The sequence below is a fragment of the Hydra viridissima genome, unplaced genomic scaffold (genome assembly GCF_058129835.1).
Source record: "Hydra viridissima isolate aposymbiotic clone 2 unplaced genomic scaffold, HvirCarnegie_v1 scaffold_30, whole genome shotgun sequence".
Taxonomy (NCBI): domain Eukaryota; kingdom Metazoa; phylum Cnidaria; class Hydrozoa; order Anthoathecata; family Hydridae; genus Hydra; species Hydra viridissima.
The window spans coordinates 1-16,100 of NW_028324325.1; the positions used below are offsets into that span (position 1 = coordinate 1).

General features: G+C 34.4%; 1 protein-coding gene across 2 annotated transcripts; it reads left to right on the plus strand.

The window, feature by feature from the left end:
• Window positions 1-553: 553 nt before the first annotated feature.
• On the plus strand, window positions 554-8,468 carry LOC149876113 (uncharacterized). 2 transcript variants are annotated; one of them, XM_090075689.1, is made up of 5 exons: window positions 554-625; window positions 4,285-7,305; window positions 7,563-7,628; window positions 7,890-7,946; window positions 8,103-8,468. In XM_090075689.1, the coding sequence occupies exons 2-5, from the start codon at window positions 4,314-4,316 to the stop codon at window positions 8,420-8,422; spliced, it is 3,435 nt and encodes a 1,144-aa protein (XP_089931815.1). In that variant the 5' UTR covers window positions 554-625; window positions 4,285-4,313; the 3' UTR covers window positions 8,423-8,468. The 2 variants fall into 2 exon arrangements, with proteins under 2 accessions (XP_089931815.1, XP_089931816.1); XM_090075690.1 differs by lacking the exon at window positions 554-625 and having other exon boundaries at window positions 1,350-7,305.
• Window positions 8,469-16,100: the final 7,632 nt, after the last annotated feature.

The window sequence follows — 16,100 nt, forward strand, 5'->3', positions numbered from 1 at the left end:
ACAAACCAAAATAAAAAAAAAACAAAAACAAAAATGGACATCTTTAGAACGCTTAAATTTTATAAAATATTTTCCTCTGCGTTTTTAACCAGCTAAACTGTCGTAAAGTTTTTTCGGTGCAGTTCATTTAAAAAACTTAGTTTTCAACTTTTAAACGTTTTAGACTTCTCGTTTAAGGCAGTCGAAAGAAATGAGTCGACTTGCTCTCTCTCTCCCTTTTCGGTTTTGTTTTTGTTTACTTGTTTTTGTTTTTTCTTCGTTTGCCTTCGTTTGCCTTTGTTTGCCTTTGTTTGCTTTTGGAAAAGTTGTCGCCATGCGAGACTTAGTTTTTTTTTGGCTCAATTTGTGATTAAGTGAAGTTCTAGTCTTGAAAGTGTGCAAAGTGTGGGCCAATCTGGTGGCTGGAGTGATGACACGTGAATGCTGGAAATTCCAGACTTTGAGCGGATTCAGCGTACATAGAAAGAAAATGTAACATTCACGTGGGTCTCTCCTAAGCTTGCCATTGGTCGGTCTGCTGGCCTTAAGTACCCCCCCCCCCCCCCTCAACGTCACGTTTGCTCAACTTTCTCGGTCTTTGGCGCCCAAAGAAAGCTCGAGGAAGGATAAAAATGGCGAGGTTTCGGTACTGCGTTTTCTGTTTTTCCTATTTGTTTTTGTTTGTTTGTTTGTTTCGTTTGTTTGTTTATTTATTTAATCGTTTTTTTGTTTGTTTCGTTCGTTTGTTTGTTTGTTTCGTTTGCTTCGTTTGTTTTGTGATGTTTTGTTTTCCCTTCTTGATGGCACAAAACAGAAGCAAACAAGACTTTCGGTTATATTCGGTTATATTCGGTTCAATAAAAGTTTGTTGGTTTCTGCACAACAACAACAACAACAACAAAAGTCCCTCTGTCCCTCAAAAGCAGTTTCTCCTCTGTCCTAAAGAAGAGCCTCTTTGTAATCGATCTTGTCTGAATGCAGCTCTCCTTTTGCCTACAGGTTTTTATTCCAACCCTTTTGTTGTTGTTAGTGCCATGTTGTTGTTATTGTTATACTCTGTAAAAGCAGTTGTTGCTGTTGTACTTGTTTGTTGTTTCTAAAGACACTGTTGTTGCTGCTGTTAGCGCTGTTAGTAATCACCCACTTGGCTTGTATTTTTGTTTCTTGTTTTTGTTTTTTGTTTTATTTAAAACACTCTCTGAGTAAGTGATGCTGTTGCTGTTGTTGTTGTTACAGTTGCAATGAGTGTTTGTTAATGTTCCCCCACTTGGCTTGTTTATAATCTATTTTATTTTATCAACACTCTCTGAGTCAGTGATGGTGTTGCTGTTGCTGTTGTCGTTATTATGCTTGCAATGGGAGTTGTTACTGTTCACCCACTTTGCTTGTTTTGTTTTTGTTTCTTTATTTTATCAACACCCTTTGAGCCAGTGATGCTGTTGCTGTTGTTGTTGTTATAGTTGCAATGAGTGTTGTTAATGTTCACCCACTTTGCTTGTGTTTTTGTTTTTGTTTATCAACACCCTTTGTGTCAGTGATGCTGTTGCTGTTGTTCTTATTACAGTTGCAATGAGTGTTTGTTAATGTTCACCAACTTGGCTTGTTTATAATCTATTTTGTTTTATCAACACTCTCTGAGTCAGTGATGCTGATGCTGTTGTTGTTATTGTGCTTGCAATAAGTGTTGTTAATGTTCACCCACTTTGCTTGTTTTGTTTGTGCTTTTGTTTTTCTTTATCAACACCCTTTGAGTCACTGATGCTGTTGCTGTTGGTGTTATTATAGTTGCAATGAGTGTTAATGTTCACCCACTTTGCTTGCTTTATTTGTTTGTTGCTTTTTTTTTTATCAACACCCTGCGAGTTAGTGATGCTGTTGCTGCTTTTGTCATTTTACTTGTATTTATAGTTGTTACTGTTCAGCCACTTTGCTTGTTTTTTAATCTGTTTTATTTTATCACCACACTCTGAGTCAGTGATGATGTTGCTGATGCTGTTGTTGTTATTTTACTTGCAATGATAGCTGTTACTGTTCAGCCACTTTGCTTGTTTTGTTTGTTTGTTTGTTTGTTTTTTTTATCAATATCCTCTGAGCAAGTGATGCTGTTGCTGTTGTTGTTGTTATAGTTGCAATGAGTGTTTGTTAATGTTCACAAACTTGGCATGTTTATAATCTATTTTATTTTATCAACACTCTCTGAGTCAGTGATGCTGATGCTGTTGTTGTTATTATGCTTGCAATAAGTGTTGTTAATGTTCACCCACTCTGCTTGTTTTGTTTGTGCCTTTGTTTTTGTTTATCAACACCCTTTGAGTCACTGATGCTGTTGCTGTTGGTGTTATTATAGTTGCAATGAGTGTTAATGTTCACCCACTTTGCTTGCTTTGTTTGTTTGTTGCTTTTTTTTTTATCAACACCCTGCGAGTTAGTGATGCTGTTGCTGCTTTTGTCATTTTACTTGTATTTATAGTTGTTACTGTTCAGCCACTTTGCTTGTTTTTTAATCTGTTTTATTTTATCACCACTCTCTGAGTCAGTGATGATGTTGCTGATGCTGTTGTTGTTATTTTACTTGCAATGATAGCTGTTACTGTTCAGCCACTTTGCTTGTTTTGTTTGTTTGTTTGTTTGTTTTTTTTATCAATATCCTCTGAGCAAGTGATGCTGTTGCTGTTGTTGTTGTTTTAGTTGCAATGAGTGTTTGTTAATGTTCCCCCACTTGGCTTGTACTTCTGTTTTCTGTTTTGTTTTGTTTTTGTTTTTTTTGTTGTTTTTTTTCTCAACACTCTCTGAGTAAGTGATGCTGTTGCTGTAGTCGTTGTTATAGTTGCAATGAGTGTTTGTTAATGTTCACAAACTTGGCATGTTTATAATCTATTTTATTTTATCAACACTCTCTGAGTCAGAGATGCTGATGCTGTTGTTGTTATTATGCTTGCAATAAGTGTTGTTAATGTTCCCCCACTCTGCTTGTTTTGTTTGTGCCTTTGTTTTTGTTTATCAACACCCTTTGAGTCACTGATGCTGTTGCTGTTGGTGTTATTATAGTTGCAATGAGTGTTAATGTTCACCCACTTTGCTTGCTTTGTTTGTTTGTTGCTTTTTTTTTTTATCAACACCCTGCGAGTTAGTGATGCTGTTGCTGCTTTTGTCATTTTACTTGTATTTATAGTTGTTACTGTTTAGCCACTTTGCTTGTTTTTTAATCTGTTTTATTTTATCACCACTCTCTGAGTCAGTGATGATGTTGCTGATGCTGTTGTTGTTATTTTACTTGCAATGATAGCTGTTACTGTTCAGCCACTTTGCTTGTTTTTTTTTGTTTTTGTTTTGTTTGTTTGTTTGTTTGTTTTTTTATATATCCTCTGAGTTAGTGATGCTGTTGCTGATGCTGTTGTTGTTATTATGCTTTCAATGAGAGCTGTTACTGTTCACCCACTTTGTTTGTTTATAATCTGTTTTATTTTATCAACACTCTCTGAGTCAGTGATGCTGATGCTGATGCTGTTGTTGTTATTATGCTTGCAGTGAGAGTTGTTACTGTTCACCCACTTTGCTTGCTTATTGTCTATTTTATTTTGTCAACACTCTCTGAGTCAGTGATGCTGATGCTGATGCTGTTGTTGTTATTATGCTTGCAATGAGAGTTGTTACTGTTCACCCAATTTGCTTGTTTTGTTTTTTTATTTGTTTTTTTGTTTGTTTTTGTTTTGCTTGTTTTTTTTTATCAATACCCTCTGAGTCAGTGATGCTGTTGCTGTTGTTGTTGTTGTTATAGTTGCAATGAGTGTTTGTTAATGTTCCCCCACTTGGCTTGTACTTTTGTTTTCTTTTTTGTTATGTCAACACTCTCTGAGTCAGTGATGCTGATGCTGTTGTTATTATGCTTGCAATGAGAGTTGTTACTGTTGTAGTTATGTCTGTCATTTGTCCTTGTTAGCAAGTTCTATTTGCCCTCTCTTGCCTTTTTTCAACACAGTTTCTTTCTTTGAGTCATATGGTTGCGAGATCCTCTCAAACTCCATCTCTTTATTTATTTGTTTCTTTTCTTTTTCTTTTTTTTTTTCTCATTCTCCTTCTCATAATAGCAATCACTGCTGCCACCATGCATGTAATGCTAGTTGCTCTCATTCTTTTTCATTTGCTAGTGGAAACTTTGTTTCTTCTTGTTGCTCTCTTTTCTTTCTTTTTTTCTCTTTTGCAGAGGATTCGAAAAAACACAGCTCTTCCCTGCAGTTGTAAACATTCCAGGATTGGATGCAGGCAGAAGAAAAAAACTCTCACTGACTGGTTTCCTTTTTTTAGCAAAAACCGTTGCAAACAAACACCTGAACATGTCTTCTTCACAAGAAAACAACTCTGTTGTTGCTTCTTCTCCAAACTCTAAAGCAAAAAAAAAGAAAAGAAAGCAGTCACAAGAACAGAGAGACTTAAAGCTCAAAAACAAAGTCAGGGCCGCATTAGTTGCAGCGTGTGGCTCCGTAAACAGGGTTGTACCTTTCTATGGTACCAAGAAGAGGTACGCTGTTAGCTGTCCGATGCCTTTGTGCAAACATTCGTCCACAAGCATTAAAAGACACTTGACTAAAAAAGATCATTCTTGGACTTTGGATGAAGCTTCCATCTTTTACTCTGCAATGGTCAGGAAGTTTCAGCATGCTCGTCTCGAACGCAAGTCCGGCTGTCCAAAACCTTACCCCTGTTTGCAATGTTGGAAGTATTACGACCGACTGGACATACACTTGAAAGAGACTCATTTCTACGATTCCAAGATGATCAAACAAAAGATTGCAGAGGCAAAGCGATACGACAACGAGAAGCTCTATGTCCCTCAATTTATTCGACCTGCCTTCTTTGGTATTAAGCCAGTAGCTGAACAAGCGTCTGCATCAGGCTCTGCATCCTCTGCTCCTGGGCCTTCCTCCTCTTTTTCTTCTCCGGTTCTTTCCTCTGATCCTCTTTTAAGCTTGCCCTCACCAGTTGCTGGTTCGTCCGAGGCTCCTTCTGCAAACCAATGCACCTCTGTAGAAAACAAAGAGCTGAACACCGAATCCGTCCTTGACTCTGATTTCGATTCCTTAGAGCACTTGGTTTCCAGCTCCTATGTCTTGACCGAAGAAAAGAGACTCTTGTTTCAGCTGGACAAAGATGCTTTTCACTTTTATTACCAGTCAGCAGATGAGCTCTTCAGAGACTTTGAAAAGTGGCTTGTGGTAGCCAACAACAACACTTGGTCACAAGCAAAGATCTACAAAAATGCAGTTGTGGAAATATTGACTTGTTGTGACAGCACGTTGACGCTGCACCCAAACGCCCTCACCAATTCCAATGTTTTGGAGGATAGATACTTCTCCTTGCACTTTAAGAAAATTCAGCTCAATTCCAAGCTGAGTGAACTTGACCAAACAAAAGCCATGTCTTGTCACACGTTGTACAACCGCCTCGTCTCCCTTTGTCTCCTGTTTCGTTTCAGTGAAGCCAGAAACGTCTATTTCGGACTTTCTCATGAGGCCATCCGACGTTTGCGCTGCAAGGTGGATGAGTTGCGAAAAGTGCTGAGGCCCTTTCGTTCTTTGAGGAGGAGCCTTGTGAAAAGAAGAAAAAGCATCAACATCATCAATGTCAGTTTGCTGACCGAATATGGCAAGTCTGCATACGTAAGAGACTTAGTGGAATCGATTAGAAAGGCGTCTCTTCCGCTGACTAGAGACAATGCTGTGTCTCTACGAAACCATCTTCTGCTCTCTGTCACTGTAATTAACAGTTTAAGAAAATCTAACATTGCTCTTTTAAACATTAGAGACTACATGGCTGCTGAGAAGAGTGAGTGTGGATATTGCATTGTGCAAGAGCGCTACAAAACAGCATACAAGTACGGAGCCAAAAACATTCTAGTGCCGAACGACTTGAAAGTGTTGATCGATATTTATTTGCTGAGATACAGAGACCTTCTTGTCAACGACTCTCACTACATGGCTGCAGACACCAAGACTGTTTTGGAGTTGAGCGACTGCTACAGGCCCCTTTTTCCTTCGGTGAGAGCCAACAAAGACGAAGGTGTGACACTAGGTGCAACTAGAGTGCCTGTTTACCAGATGGGTTCCTCTGCTATCACCTCTAGCCTGACGTCCTGCTTCAGAAAAAGCCAAGTAAACATTCCCATGAAGCGTCTTACTCCCACTTGCATTCGCGGTTCGATAGCCACTTACTTTGCCAACAACAGCAAAGAAGATCGCGAGCGGTTTGCTACACTCTACATGAAGCACAGCAGACACACAATGGATAGCTTTTATGTGTCCCAGTGGAACGCTGCAGAGGAGTTGCGCTTTGCCCTGGGCATCGGACAGTCCTTCGGAGTCATAGAGTCTTTGACTGTTGAAAAGTCTGAGAGACCACCAAAGGAGGAGAAGGATGTGATGGACTGGCTCCGAACTAATGCAGAGGAGTACGGTTTTCATGATGTTGAGGACATTTTTGAGGAAGATTCAGACTCCGGTTCTGACTCTGAAGAATGTGCTGCTACTTTCGGTTGTACCACAGTGGTTCCATTTTCTCCAGCTGTAGAAAACAATGCTCCTTTAGAGGACAGCAACGAACATGTTGTAGATTTCTTGTGTGAACCTAGCTCAACTCCTGTTTCGTCTGTTCCTTCTGAACAAACAATCGCTGGTCCAGTTCTTGAACTATCCTCTGCTCTTGCACAACTAGTTCCTAATGAACAAGCTGTTTGTATGGATGTAGATCAGACTCTAGCTGTTCCTGTTGGCACAGCTTGTTCTCCTCTTGCATTAACATTATTTCCTGATGAACCGGATTTTATTGAACACCATGCACAACTTTCTCCAGTTTACTTTAGTGAGCAAGTGGTTGCCAAACCTGTTTCTGCTGCTCCTGCTCAACAAGTTGCTTTCAGTCCTTCAAAAGAGGTCTTTTCTGTTCTGCTGGAAACAGTGTCTAATGTTGCTTCACAGCAAGATAATCTTATGGCTGTCACACGTGTTTTCCATGCTCCTCCTGAAGCTGCTCTTCTTGAACCTGCTCTTCTTGAACCTGCTCTTCTTGAACCTGCTCATAAGCAAGTGGTTGCCAAACCTGTTCATGTTGCTCCTTCTCTGCAAGTTGTTTTTAATCCTTCAAAAGAGGTCTTTTCTGTTCCTCTGGCTCCTAATCTTGTTGCTCGTCAGCAAACGATGGCCAAACCCAGTTTGTTTCTTTCAGCTGTTCCAGTCCAACAGGCTGGTACTGTTCTTGAAAAACAGCCCTCACCTGGTGCTGTTCAATCTGTTGGTAGTCTATTTAGCCAAAGTCTTGCTTGTACATCCAGAGGTAAATTCTTTTTGATTTTTGATTTTTATGCAAATCTCAACACGCTTTCAAAAAATAAAAATGCCCAAATTAACTCCTTGCCCTATTGTTATTGTTAAAGCTGTAAAAAAAAAAAAAAAAAAGAAAAACAATAAAAAAAACAAAAAAAAAAACAAAAAAAACAACACAGAAGTGTGTATGTATTTGTTGCAGGACTAATTCTGTGATTGCTTAAATGTTTACACAAGTGAATGATACTAAAACTGATTATGTTTTAGAAGTAAAAGATCCAAGAAGAAAAAAAATCAAGTTGGAAATGCCATCTTTTACTCAAGAACACATCGGTAATGTAAAACCTAATTTATACAAACATATATAAACACAAACCTCTTCTTGCACAATTTCAGATGGTTAACTGTTAATAAAAACTAGCCATCATTGCTAAGTGCACTTTTAGAAAGTTGTGTCTACCCGATTTCTAATGATGAAGTTAGAAACATCACCGTTAGAAATCATGCACAGCTTGTTATTATCTCTAACACTTAGAAACTGTTGATGGTTTTTTTATGAATTAGAAAAATGAACATGGTTTTATTTTATTTCAGGATCAACTCAGCCAAGAACAAAGGAAAACAAAGCAGAAGTTAGCCAATGCCAATTAGGTAATCTTTCAAAAACCAGTTATTGCTATCAGTGCAAACAATAAGGTCAACAAAAAAAACAAATAAAAAAACAAAATTAATCTTGTCATGCTTCAGAACCAAATGAATATTCGATTTAATCTCTTTGTGTTATGACTTGAGTTTGTAAAATTTTAGATGAAATAGTTGAAAAGCTGAATGCTTGCCCTGGCCACAACGAATGGTTCAACACCAGAAGTTTTCCTCGATGTGCAGCTTTAGTGTTGGCATACATCTTGCAAGACGTGTTTACAGATGTAAGCTCAAGTTGCTCGTACAAAGATTACCTTGGCATCTTGGCAAATCATAGCAGTGACAAGCTCATTCATGTCTTGCAAAAGTACTCCTACCGAAGCCATATTAAAGACAAAATTAAAAACATGAAGCTAAAAATTCAAAAAGAGGGTAGTTTAGAAAAGTTTGTTCAATATGGCAATATAGTGAGACCATTTATGTAGTTTAGAAAAGTTTGTTCAGTTTGGCAATAAAGATGGGCCTTTTGTGTAGTTTGTTTTCTCTATGCTTTTGCAAATATATTTATCTGTTTCGCTAAATACATAATAAACAAGAAGTTCTGTTAAACTGTTCTCACATTTCTTATTTAAAGATAGTTCAAACTTTTTTTATCTTTAAAAAAAAAAAAAAGTCGTTTTGTTATTCTGTTAACACTTTTAATAGAGTTGCATTTAGAATTACTTCTGATGTTTTTAAGAGTTTGTTAAAAAGCAAATTAATATTTTCTGTGATGTTAAACTGCATAAGTGAAATTTAAAAAAGGAAAACTGCTCCAACCATTTTTCGGAAAAAGAAATCAAAAAGTTCCTTATTTTAAAAGATCTAGACATCCATTTCTTCTTCAGCAAAATAGCGAGGCTTTTTTTATGAACTCTTACTCTCTATTTTTTCATATATTTACACAAAGGATTTTATTAAGTTCAATGTAAACATACATAGAAGTATATTATGTTTTTTTTTTTGTTTGTTTTTTTTTTATGGTGTCTAACTTTTGTTTCACTTCTATTTTATTTTACGTTTATCTTGTATTTTATCATGCCTTATTGGTTTTTGCGTTTTGTGATGTCAAGCTGCGTAAGCTAAACTTAAAAGAGGAAAACTACGCTAACTTTTCTTTGAAAAAATATTCAAAAAGTACCTTAAAAGAGAAAGCACACGAATTTAAAAAGTTGTATCTTGCCATCCAATTCTTCTTCTGCAAAGTAGTGAGGCTTTTGCTCTCTAATTTATCTCTATTTACGCAAAGGGTTTTATTTCAATGTAAACACGTATAAAAGAATACTTTGTTAAAAATAATGTTAAAGGAGTTGCGTAAAAAAAACGTCTGAATAAACTTTCTTTACAAAAAAAAACAACTAAGAAACAAGCGCGCCTAAGAAAAACCAGATCGCGATTCACTAAGTCAATAGACGAAAGAAACAAACTTTAAAAAGTCTTTCTAGACAACAAATTCTATTTTTGGCAATGCAGTTTTTGTATTTATGCAACCTATCTTTTGTTTCACTTCTACTTTATTTTACGTTTACCTTGTATTTTGTCTTGCCTTTTTGCGTTTTGTGATGTCAAGCTACATAATCTAAACTTAAAAGAGGAAAACTAGGCTAGTAGAATATTATGTTGTTGGTTTTATATGCAGCCTAACTTTAGTTTCATCTATATTTTGTTTTGCGTTTATCTTATATTTTATCTTGTCTTTTTGAGTTTTGTGTTTTGTGATGTCAAGCTACATAAGCTAAACTTTAAAGACCTTTTTTTTGAAAAACTATTCAAAAACTACCTTTAACAAAGTAGCGAGGCTTTTTATGCACTTTTACTCTCTAACATACCTATATTTGCGCAGAGGATTTTATTTAACTCAATGTAAACATACATAGAAAAATATTGTTACCCGTTTATTTTATGCAGCCTAACTTTAGCTTCATCTGTATTTTATTTTACGTTTATCTTATATTTTATTTTGTCTTTTTGAGTTTTGTGCTTTGTGATGTCAAGCTACATAAGCTAATGTTAAAAGAGGAAAACTACGCTAACCTTTTTTTGAAAAACTATTCAAAAACAACCTTTAACAAAGTAGCGAGGCTTTTTATGCACTTTTACTCTCTAACATACCTATATTTGCGCAGAGGATTTTATATAACTCAATGTAAACATACATAGAAAAATATTGTTACCCGTTTATTTCATGCAGCCTAACTTTAGCTTCATCTACATTTTATTTTACGTTTATCTTATATTTTATTTTGTCTTTTTGAGTTTTGTGTTTTGTGATGTCAAGCTACATAAGCTAATGTTAAAAGAGGAAAGCTACGCTAACCTTTCTTTGAAAAACTGTTCAAAAACTACCTTAGACATAATCTAGATTTAAAAGAGGAAGACTACGCTATTTTTGCTTTGAAAAAACTTTCGAAAACCACCTTAATCGATAGAGATAGCACACGATTTTAAAATGTTGTATCTAGTGATCCACTTCTTTTACACCAAAGTAGCGAGGCTTTCTATGCACTTTTACTCTCTAACATAGCTATTTTTGCGCAAACGATTTTATTTATTTCAATTTAAACATGCCTAGTAGATTATTATGTTGTTGGTTTTTTATGCAGCCTAACTTTAGTTTCATCTATATTTTATTTTGCGTTTATCTTATATTTTATCTTGTCTTTTTGAGTTTTATATTTTGTGATGTCAAGCTACATAAGCTAAACTTTAAAGAGGAAATTTACGCTAACCTGTCTTTGAAAAACTATTCAAAAACTACCTTTAACAAAGTAGCGAGGCTTTTTATGCCTTTTTACTCTCTAGCATACCTATATTTGCGCAGAGGGTTTTATTTAATTCAACTTAAACATACCTGTTAGATTATTATGTTGTTGGTTTTTTATGCAGTCTAACTTAAGCTACATCTATTTTTCATTTTACGTTTGTCTTATATTTTATTTTATCTTTTTGTGTTCTGTGATGTCAAGCTACATAAGCTAATGTTAAAAGAGGAAAGCTACGCTAACCTTTCTTTGAAAAACTATTCGAAATCTATTTTTGAGATAATCTAGATTTAAAAGAGGAACACTACGCTAATTTTGCTTTGAAAAAACTCTCGAAAACTACCTTATTCGATAGAGATAGCACACAAGTTTAAAAAAGTGTATCTAGTCATCCACTTCTTCTACAGCAAAGTAGCGAGGCTTTCTATGCACTTTTACTCTCTAACATTATGCATTTTACTCTCTATTTTTGCGCAAAGGGTTTTATTTAATTCAATTTAAACATGCCTAGTAGATATTTTATGTTGTTGGTTTTTTATGCAGCCTAACTTTAGCTACATCTATTTGTCTTATATTTTATTTTATGTTTTTGTGTTCTGTGATGTCAAGCTACATAAGCTAATGTTAAAAGAGGAAAGCTACGCTAACTTTTCTTTGAAAAACTATTCAAAATCTACCTTTGAGATAATCTAGATTTAAAAGAGGAACACTACGCTAATTTTGCTTTGAAAAAACATTCGAAAACTACCTTATATTTTATCTTGCCTTTGTTAGTTTTGTGTTTTATTATGTCAAGCTTCATAATCTAATCTTAAAAGAGGAAAACTGCGCTAACTTTCCATTGAAAAAGTACTCAAAAAGGACCTAAATCGATATAGATAGCTCACGATTTTAAAAAGTTGCATATAGTCATCTTCTTCAGCAAAGTATCGAGGCTTTTTATGGATTTTTACTGTCTAACTTTCCCATATTTGCGCAAAGGAATTTATTTAGTTCAACTTAAACATGCCTAGTAGATAATTATGTTGTTTGTTTATTATGCAGTGTAAACTTTGTTTCATCTATATTTTACGTTTATCTTATATTTTATTTTGTCTTTTTGAGCTTTGTGTTTTGTGATGTCAAGCTACATAATCTAAACATAAAAGAGGAAAACTACGCTAACCTTTCTTTGAAAAACTATTCAAAATCTACCTTTAACAAAGTTGCGAGGCTTTTAATGCTTTTTTACTAACATACCTATATTTGCGCAAAGGATTTTATATAATTCAATTTAAACATGCCTAGTAGATTATTATGTTGTTAGTTTTTTATGCAGCTTATCTTTAGTTTCATTTATATTATGTTTTAGGTTTATCTTATATTTTATCTTATCTTTTTGAGTTTTGTGTTTTGTGATGCCAAGAATTTTAAGCTAAACTTAAAAGAGGAATGCTACGCTAACCTTTCTTTGAAAATCTATTCATAAACTACCCTAGACAAAAGCTAGATTTAAAAGAGGAAAACTACGCTATTTTTGCTTTGAAAAAACTTTCGAAAACCACCTTAATCGATAGAGATAGCACACAATTTTAAAAAGTTGCATATAGTCATCCACTTCTTCTGCAGCAAAGTAGCGATGCTTTTTATGCACTTTTTCTCACTAGTTTGCTTATATTTACGCAAAGGAATTCATTTAATTCAATCCAAGCATATATAGAAGATTATTATGCTATGATTTTTTTTTTCTTTTATGCAGCCTAACAATTATTTCACCTATATTTTATTTTACGATTAACTTTTATCTTACTTTTCTTTTTTGAGTTTTGTGTTTTGTGATATCAAGCTACATAAACTAAACTTTAAAGAGGAAAACTACGCTAACCTTTCTTTGAAAAACTATTCAAAAACTACCTTTAACAAAGTAGCGAGGCTTTTTCTCTCTAACATACCTATATTTGCGCATAGGATTTTATTTAATTTAATGTAAACATACCTAGTAGATTATTATGTTGTTGGTTTTTTATGCAGTCTAACTTTAGCTTCATCTGTATTTTATTTCACGTTTATCTTATATTTTATTTTGTCTTTTTGAGCTTTGTGTTTTGTGATGTCAAGCTACATAAGCTAAACTTAAAAGAGGAAAGCTACGCTAACCTTTCTTTGAAAAACTATTCAAAATCTACCTTTGAGATAATCTAAATTTAAAAGAGGAACACTGCGCTATTTTTGCTTTGAAAAAACTTTCGAAAACTACCTTATTCGATAGAGACAGCACACAAATTTAAAAGTTTGTATCTAGTCATCCACTTCTTCTACAGCAATGTAGCGAGGCTTTTTATGCACTTTTACTCTCTAACATACCTATATTTGCGCAAAGGATTTTATTTAACTCAATGTAAATATACATAGAAGAGTATTGTTACCCGTTTATTTTATGCAGCCTAACTTTAATTTCATCTATATTTTATATTGCGTTTACCTTATATTTTGTCTTGCCTTTGTTAGTTTTGTGTTTTGTTATGTCAAGCTTCATGATCCAATCTTAAAAGAGGAAAACTGCGCTAACTTCTCATTGAAAAAGTACTCAAAAAGGACCTAAATCGATATAGATAGCTCACGATTTTAAAAAGTTGCATATAGTCATCTTCTTCTTCAGCAAAGTATCGAGGCTTTTTATGGACTTTTAATCTCTTATTTACCCAAATTTGCGCAAAGGACTTTACTTAATTCAACTTAAACATGTCTAGTAGATTATTAAGTTGTTTGTTTTTTATGCAGCCTAACTTTAGTTTCATTTATATTTTATTTTACGTTTATCTGATATTTTATCTTGTCTTTTTGTGTGTTGTTTTGTCAAGCTACATAAGCTAAACTTAAAAGTGGAAAACTACGCTAACCTTTCTTTGAAAATCTATTCAAAAACTGCCTTAGACATAAGGTAGATTTAAAAGAGGAAGACTGCGCTATTTTTGCTTTAAAAAAACTTTCGAAAAATACCTTAATCCATCGAGGTAGTACACGAATTTACAAAGTTGTATCTAGTCATCCACTTCTTCTATAGCAAAGTAGCGAGGCTTTTTATGCACTTTTGAGTTCTAATTTATCTCTGTTTACGCAAATGGTTTTTGTTTATTTCTGTGTAATGATATACAAAAGAGTATTTTGTTAAAGATTATGCTGCAGGAGCTGCGTAAAAAAACTCTGGTGACCTTTCCTTAAGAAAAAAGCAACTGAGAGGCATGTGCGCTTTAGAAAATTCAAATCGCGATTCACCAAATTAAAAGACGAAAAGAACGAACTTTAAAAGCTCTTACTAGACGTTTGTGTTTATGATAGGCAATGCAGTTTTAGATTTTATGCAGCCTAACATTTGTTTCATCTATATCTTATTTTACGTTTATCTTATACTTTATCTTGCCTTTTTGAGTTTAGTATTTTGTGATGTCATGCTAAATAAGCTAAACTTTGCTAATTTTTATTTGAAAAAATATTCAAAAACTACCTGAATTATAAAGCTAGATCTAAAGGAGGAAAACTACGCTAACTTTTCTTTAAAAAAATATTTAAAAACTACCTTAAACATAAGCTATATCCAAAAGAGGAAAACTATGCTAACTTTTCTTTGAAAAAATACTCAAAAACTACCTTAAACATAAGCTAGATCTAAAAGAGGAAAACTACGCTAACTTTTCTTTGAAAAAATACTCAAAAACTACCTTAAACATAAGCTAGATCTAAAAGAGGAAACCTACGCTAACTTTTCTTTGAAAAAATATTCGAAAACTACCTTTAAACATGATTTAGATTTAATAGATGAAAACTACGCTAACATTTCTTTGAAAAAACATTCAAAAACTACCTTTAAACATGATTTAAATTTAAAAAAGGAAAACTACGCTAACATTTCTTTGAAAAAATATTCAAAAAGTACCTTAATCGAAAGAGATAGCACGCGAAATTAAAAAGTTGCATCTAGTCATCCGTTTCTTCTTCATCAAAGTAGCGAGGCGTTTATGCACTTTTTATTCTCTAATTTATCTCTATTTACGCAAATGGCTTTTGTTTATTTCAATGTAAAACTTTTCAAAAGAGTATTTTGTTAAAGATTATGCTGCAGGAGCTGTGTAAGATAACTCTGGTGACCTTTCTTTAAGAAAAAGCAACTAAAGTAGATGTGCGCCTAAGAGAATCCAAATTGCGATTCACTAAATTAAAAGACATATACAACAAACTTTAAAAGTGAAACTATTTTTACAAGCGTATTTGGTAAAGATGAAATGTTCTTATGACATTTTAACGTTACGAAAAGGATTTTCTTCAGTTCAAATATTTATTACAATTTAAAGTGTTAAATAATGTTACAGAAACGACCTAAAACGCCTGTTGTATTAATTTAAACGAACAAAATAGATAAAAAAAAAAGAAAAACTATCATTAAAAAAAAAAAAGAAAAAAAGAAAAGAAATAGAAGTTGAGGAAAAATAAAAATAAGAACTTCTAACAAAGAGCTCTTCTTTTTATTTTTCAGATTTTAGATGCTTAATTCCTTGAATGAAAAGTTGAACTGATGACCCACTACTAAGGTTGTTCCTAGCCTTCCGTTCTCAAACTAGGCCATTCTGAGAGGCTGTTTGATTAAGTACCGTTGATAGTAGTATCGCACGTAAGAGACTTCTAAAACTCTGATTATTAATTCCTTGAATGAAGAGATGACTTCATACTCACTAACGAGGTTGTTCTTAGCCATCCGTTCTTAAACTAAGCAAAACAGTGAAGTTGTTTGATTATGTATCACAGTTTGCTGATTTGCACATGCACCATTGCCGAAACTGTGATGCTTGGTTCCTTGATTGGATTGAAGAAGCTCATCACCATGCTTTTTACAAGCTGTCCGTTGTTATGTTTTGCAATTCAGTGGTTCTGTTTTGCAATTCATTTTCTGTTTGTTTAAGTATCATCGATGGTGGTGTCGTGCATGCAAACTTTCCGAAACTCTGATGCTTGTTTTTCTTGAATGGAGAGATGAGCTTATACTTTAGGTGACTTTTAAAACTGCAGTAATTAGTGCCTCGAATGGAAAAACGAACTCATTCTTTACAGACCAAGGTTGTTCCTGGCCATCCGTTAACATACTAGGCAACAGTACAGCGAAGCTGTTTGTTTTACAAGCTTTTGTCGTTTCGAGAAATCACTACATTAAGCATTCGATGGTGATACACGACTGATGGCCAGGTTCTGATTTTCGAATGAAAAGAAGAGTCGCATCCGACCACCGGTCGGCTTTCGACGCAAAACAGCTGTACACACTCGTCCAACGTCCAGTGACTAACTGTTGCAACGAGAAAGTTAGCTTTATTTGTCGTGCAGATTGTCCGCTTTG

What these genes read in the sequence shown, in the direction of transcription:
- LOC149876113 (XM_090075689.1), top strand. Translation starts at nt 4,314, where the DNA reads ATGTCTTCTTCACAAGAAAACAACTCTGTTGTTGCTTCTTCTCCAAAC. An exon ending in TTTTACTCAAGAACACATCG is followed by an intron (nt 7,629 to 7,889) that starts GTAATGTAAAAC and finishes ATTTTATTTCAG; the next exon opens with GATCAACTCAGCCAAGAACA. An exon ending in AGTTAGCCAATGCCAATTAG is followed by an intron (nt 7,947 to 8,102) that starts GTAATCTTTCAA and finishes GTAAAATTTTAG; the next exon opens with ATGAAATAGTTGAAAAGCTG.